Here is a 5,515-nt window from a genome sequence, read left to right as displayed (position 1 = left end):
TAAACTAGAAAAAATGGTATCTTTTTTTTTTTTTTTTTGAGAAAGAAAAAAATGGTATCTTATCACTACTCTATACAGAATACATATATGCAGCCATTTAATGTGTTCAAAGAACCATTTTATATAATAAGATGGTTAGTATAGTAACTCTATACTCAAAACTTATCATTTAAATTAATGAAGTTTAGTTGAAGTTACTCTATATGGAGATAAGGATTGAATAGAAAATAGATTGGTCCTTATTGTTACATGAATGTCACAACTAGTCAATAGAGTTCATACTCGTTCTGTTGTTTAGAAATATGAATTCAGGCTGTTTTGCTTATTGATGATACTGGCTTTTGATCAAGAACATTTGGATACTAACCTAAGGACTGTATATAGAAACAGGTTACATGAAAATATGAGAAAAACTCAAATCTCCATTGACATGTAAATCACCTCGATCCTAGGATTTATTTATTGTTTAAGGCAGATAAAATCAAACCCTAAACCCCATTGCATATGTCATTCCTATTGTTGATGTGGTGAGCCTGTTACCATGGGGATCCAGAACTTGCCCAAATCTTAAATATTGAGCTTTTTTATGCTAAAATCCTACACCAAATGGTTCACAACATCAATAAAGTCTTCTTGATTACCACACTAGCTACCAACAAAATCTAAATTAGCATATGTACATTCAAACATTTTTCTTCCTCTTTATTTATTTTTTTTTAATTTTTTTTATTCTGGGGGGTGGGTGGTTGAAGAAAACCCACCAAATAGCCATGCAATATCACATCACAAGCACAGCATACAATTTGTTACATCAAAGTATTTTGTACCATCCTTCCAAAAAGGCAGTCAAGAGTAAAATTTGTATTCCTTGGCTTGAAGTACGATCTGCCTCAGAGCACCAATAGGGGCTAAGATCATCAACGTGACCCCAACTATAATGCAGAACTGAAATTGCCAACCCAAAAAAAAAAAAAAAAAATCAAATGAGATGGCATAAAAAAAATCTGGATAGAGGTGTTAGAAAAGAAAATGTGCAAGACCAAAAAGAAATTTTCTTGTTAACATACCCAATTTGTGAACCAAGATAAGCTAAACCTTTTTGGTTTACAAATGGCCAACCACATGATGCAAGGTAGCTGCAAAACAATGAGAATTAGATAACCAAAGCTTTTATCAAATTTCTTACATTAAGAAAGTATAGATATTGTGCCATACATAGTATGTTGTGGGAGCAAAAGCAAATCCTCCAAAGAAACTGAGGAGCCCACCAAAGAAAGGGAATGTAATTGCGAGGAACATGGTAAGTGCTGCACCCAAAGATGAAGAACGTCAATTAATTGTCATTATTTATTAAAGGGTGTTTCCGTGGGGTTGAAGTAGAGCCTCCCCAAGGAATATAAGGTTCTTCATGAGGCTTATCTGGAAAGAACCCCCCAAGTGTTGAAACTAACCACTAGAGGAAACTCCAAAAGAGTAAGAGAACTAAGCACAATCAAGAAAAACAATGGTAAAGAAAAATGCTTACCAACATATCCATTGCGTATTAGGAAACGAAGGAACTTAGTCGGCTTGAAATTCATCTTCATAATGAAAAATGCTTCTATCATGTCAAAAACTGGCATTGCAAAAATCTACATTGCACAAACATAGCGTTTATTAATTAAAAGAAATAAAAACGCTGCTCAAGGAAGCTTTATATCAAACATATATAGTGATTAATGAATTAAAGAATGTTATTTGAAAAAAAAAATTGCACGTGAAATTCAACCCTGACATTGATTTTCTAAAAACAAAAAGTTACATATGTGGCAACTGAACTAGATTTGAAAACAATCAGTAGGGATGAATTGTGGTAACACTTGATGCACAAACTTTATAAAAGTAGTATTTTCCTATTGAATCATACCTGGTAACTACCAATGACATGAATAACAACGAACATGTTAGCGGTTGCAATGAGCCACCTGGGCTTCTCAAGCGATATCAGGATGTTATCCTCAACATCCTTTCCAAAAACCTTATAACCAACCATGGAAACAGGGAAATAACACAAGGCCACCACTATATAGGCCACAATTACACCTTTCCACATAGGTTTCTTGGAGGGCTTCTCAGGTGTAGAAGGTATGGTTGCTTGGATCTCCAAGACCACATTATGTCCAGCATAGGCAAAAGCTACATCACCCAAAGCAGAAAAGAAGTTAAACACACTTCCTGTGGTGGTTGAAGCCCTTGGACCATATTGCACATCTGGTTGAACACCCTTGTTAGCTGAAGCTACCCAAGCAATGGTAGAATAACTGTGGAAACAATTAGTCAGAGTGTCAACATTTGCATATAAGAATAAGTTTAATAAGTGTAGTCTTTCTACTTTTAAAATACGGAATAAGAAAGTAATTCAGGAATTTATCTATTATATTGTTGATGTGACACACTTTCAAAGTAAGATTTATAATATTTTAAAATTTTCCAGGTAACATTTTAGCATTTCTCAAATAAAACTTTAATAGTAATGACTTTGGGGTGGAATTCTCTTTGATACTTTGAAGGTTTATGGTTGGTTACTAACTTACTATGATCTTAAAGTATATTCATTGATACAAGTGCATATTTCAAAGTAAACCCCAAGAATCATATGAGTTCTTAAAAGAAGATAATACCTCAAGGACATGGCAGCCGCGGCAAAAGAGATACCGGTGATTGAATTGAAACTGGGGAGGTGGGAAAGAACAAATTGAACTGATGCAAAGATCATGATGAAGTAGGTGGTTTTGATAGATTTGCATCCAGGGCATGATATATCATGAATCTTCTTCAGGGAGTTCCCACCAGTGATCATATACACTATGTTCACACCAATTTCCACCATTAGTTGTTGGGGCACCACAACCCAAAGGCCTAGCTTTTCACCAAAAGCATGCTGACCCAACTCATGGTACCTGTCAAACCTCTTTCCAGGTACTATCTCGTGCATTTCCACCATTTGCCATAAGGTATACAGAGTGATAATCCATGACAAAACCATTACAGCAACACCAGGACCCCTAAAATACACACAAACCCACCTCAATAACATAATCACAATCATCATCTCATAATGTCAAGCCTAAAATAGAAGACATTCTAACTACTTAAAAATTTAAAACACTATATCACCTTTATATATATAAACCCGATTGTTTATATACTTTATATATGTAAACTTTAATCATATATCATATATGTGAAACATGTTTACTATTCATAAGAATATATTTTGAGTCTATAGCATCGGCTCCATGATAATTGTTCTTTACCACCAGATTGTTTATAGACTTTTATATATGTAGACTTATACATATGTATCGGATCTGATGTGAAACATGTGAACTATTTATAAAAATATAATTTTAGTTTATAGCATCGGCTTCATGATAATTGTTCTTTAACATTAGGCCAAGACATCAATCGAATTCTTGATTTTACAAGTTGAACTAACAAGAACCCATTTATAGTTTGCATAGTTAAAATATGACATACCATCCAAGTTGAGACATGGCATAAGGGAGACCAAGGACTCCAGCGCCAACCATGGCAGTGACATTGTGGAAAGCAGAGTACCACCACTTTGCACTCCTTGATTTGGTGATGGGAAGCCAGTCATCAAGATCTTTCACATTCTTTGATACTTCCTCCTTCCCTGGATTCTGAGGCTCCATGTTTGTTTGTTTTTTTGGTTGTGTTGTGAACAAATCCAATATCAGCGTCAGTCAATGGTAAGAGATTAAATAATTCCAAACCTAATATCAGTGTGCGTTACCTATTTGGAAGGAAGATTTTTGTTTTTGTTTTCAAAACAATACGAAAACAATTTTTAAAAAATTGAAAATAAAACTAATTTTCAAATAATAAATTTTATATTATATGTATTTGACTTCTACTTTTAAGAGCAATTTTCAAAATACTGAAGGAAAAAAAAAAAAGTTTGGGAGGCCATTCCTATTTTTAAGATTATTTATTTTAAAAAGTTTACAAAAAGTAATGTTTGAAATTTGTATATTACATTTTTTTTTAATGATAAGAGAATAGATATCATGTACTTTTAAAAAAAAAAAATTATTTATATAATGATAAGTTTCTAATTTGAAATATGAGAGTTTTTTTTGTGATAAAGATAAGCTCTTTAATTTTAAGAGATAGAATAGTTTGGACAAATCTGTATATTACATTTTTTTTTTTTTTTTATATAATGATAAGGGAATAGATATCATGTACTTTTTTTTTCTTTTTTTTTTTTGTAATGATAAGTTTCTAATCTGAAATATGAGAATTTTTTTGTGATAAAAATAAGTTCCTTAATTTTAGAGATATAAGAGTTTGGATAAATCTGGATAAGGGAATACATATCATGTACTTTTTTTTTTAGTTTATTTATTTATATAATGATAAGTTTCTAATTTGAAGTATGAGAATTTTTTTGTGATAAAGATATGCTCCTTAATTTTAGAGATAGAAGAGTTTGGACAAATCTATGGGTCCACTATTTTTAATTTATTTACAATTATGCCATTAAAAATATTTTCAGTATCCTACAAACATCCTCTACTGTTTTCAAAATCCTTATTCTAAACCAGGAAAATATGATGCAATTTTCTTAAAACTATATTTAGAGAACATCAATCAACCAAACAATAGATTTAAGCGTGGTACTCACCATTTTATAATTTTCAAAACAAAAAACTATATTTAAATCCTCATACCAAACAAACCCGTAATTACTGAAATTCCCAAACGAGGAAGTATCAAAAAATGTGAAAGATCTTGATAACTGTCTTCTCATCACCAAATCAAGAAATGCAAAGTGGAGTTGTAATAGATCCTTATATACCGTATAATAAGGGCAAACATTAAGAGTTAGTTTCCTTCTAGGCAACTTAAACTTCCTTCAATATCGTGTGATCAAAAAACAAAACAAAATGAATATCGTGTGATCAAAAAATAAAACAAAATGAGAGTGTAATTAGTGCGTGTTTGTTTCTAAAAAAACAAAATAAAAAAGTGCTTCAATTGCATGGGACTAAGTCATGTACGCATAGCACACTTCTAAAGCTGCCAAACTTTCATGACAAAAAATGGATCTATTTCAAAGCCATTTGATCTGTTGTCAATCAAAATAATCTCTTCTTTTTTTTTTTTTTTTTGAGAAGAATCACAATAATCCTCTAGAGTTCTTATATAACTCCACCATTAAATTCATAAAGTTTTTATCTACATATTTTAAAATAAATTGATTGAATTTTGTGACATTATAAATAAATAATATAAACACATGTCAAAATAGTGATATATAATCAAAATTATTTTTTAAAAATAAATTTTAATCTTCTCATTTCAAAATGAATGGATAAAATTTAGGAACATGGAGTTACCTACAAACTTTAGAGGATTTTTTTTTTTTAGAAGAATTTTAGAGGATCTTAATCCTCTAATATCCTAATTTAAAAGGCTTTCAATAATGTAACATTAAATATACTTT

At 31.2% G+C, this 5,515-nt stretch overlaps 1 protein-coding gene across 1 annotated transcript; it reads right to left on the bottom strand.

Annotated features, from left to right (window-relative positions):
• Positions 1 to 544: 544 nt before the first annotated feature.
• Positions 545 to 3,772, bottom strand: LOC126703442 (lysine histidine transporter 1-like). Its single transcript, XM_050402397.1, has 7 exons — positions 3,520 to 3,772; positions 2,661 to 3,044; positions 1,907 to 2,300; positions 1,526 to 1,631; positions 1,216 to 1,307; positions 1,068 to 1,136; positions 545 to 945 (listed from the first exon to the last, which is right to left on the bottom strand). Exons 1-7 carry the CDS (start codon positions 3,696 to 3,698, stop codon positions 847 to 849), a joined length of 1,323 nt encoding a protein of 440 aa, XP_050258354.1. The 5' UTR covers positions 3,699 to 3,772; the 3' UTR covers positions 545 to 846.
• Between the last annotated feature and the right edge of the window lie 1,743 nt (positions 3,773 to 5,515).

This window comes from Quercus robur, chromosome 10, assembly GCF_932294415.1.
Source record: "Quercus robur chromosome 10, dhQueRobu3.1, whole genome shotgun sequence".
In the NCBI taxonomy this organism is placed as follows: domain Eukaryota; kingdom Viridiplantae; phylum Streptophyta; class Magnoliopsida; order Fagales; family Fagaceae; genus Quercus; species Quercus robur.
Note: the sequence above shows the minus strand (reverse complement) of the source record. Positions and strands in the feature narration are given on the sequence as shown.

What these genes read in the sequence shown, in the direction of transcription:
- LOC126703442 (XM_050402397.1), bottom strand. Translation starts at nt 3,698, where the DNA reads ATGGAGCCTCAGAATCCAGGGAAGGAGGAAGTATCAAAGAATGTGAAA. An exon ending in AATACGCAATGGATATGTTG is followed by an intron (nt 1,308 to 1,525) that starts GTAAGCATTTTT and finishes CTTTGGGTGCAG; the next exon opens with CACTTACCATGTTCCTCGCA. An exon ending in TTGCTCCCACAACATACTAT is followed by an intron (nt 1,137 to 1,215) that starts GTATGGCACAAT and finishes ATTGTTTTGCAG; the next exon opens with CTACCTTGCATCATGTGGTT.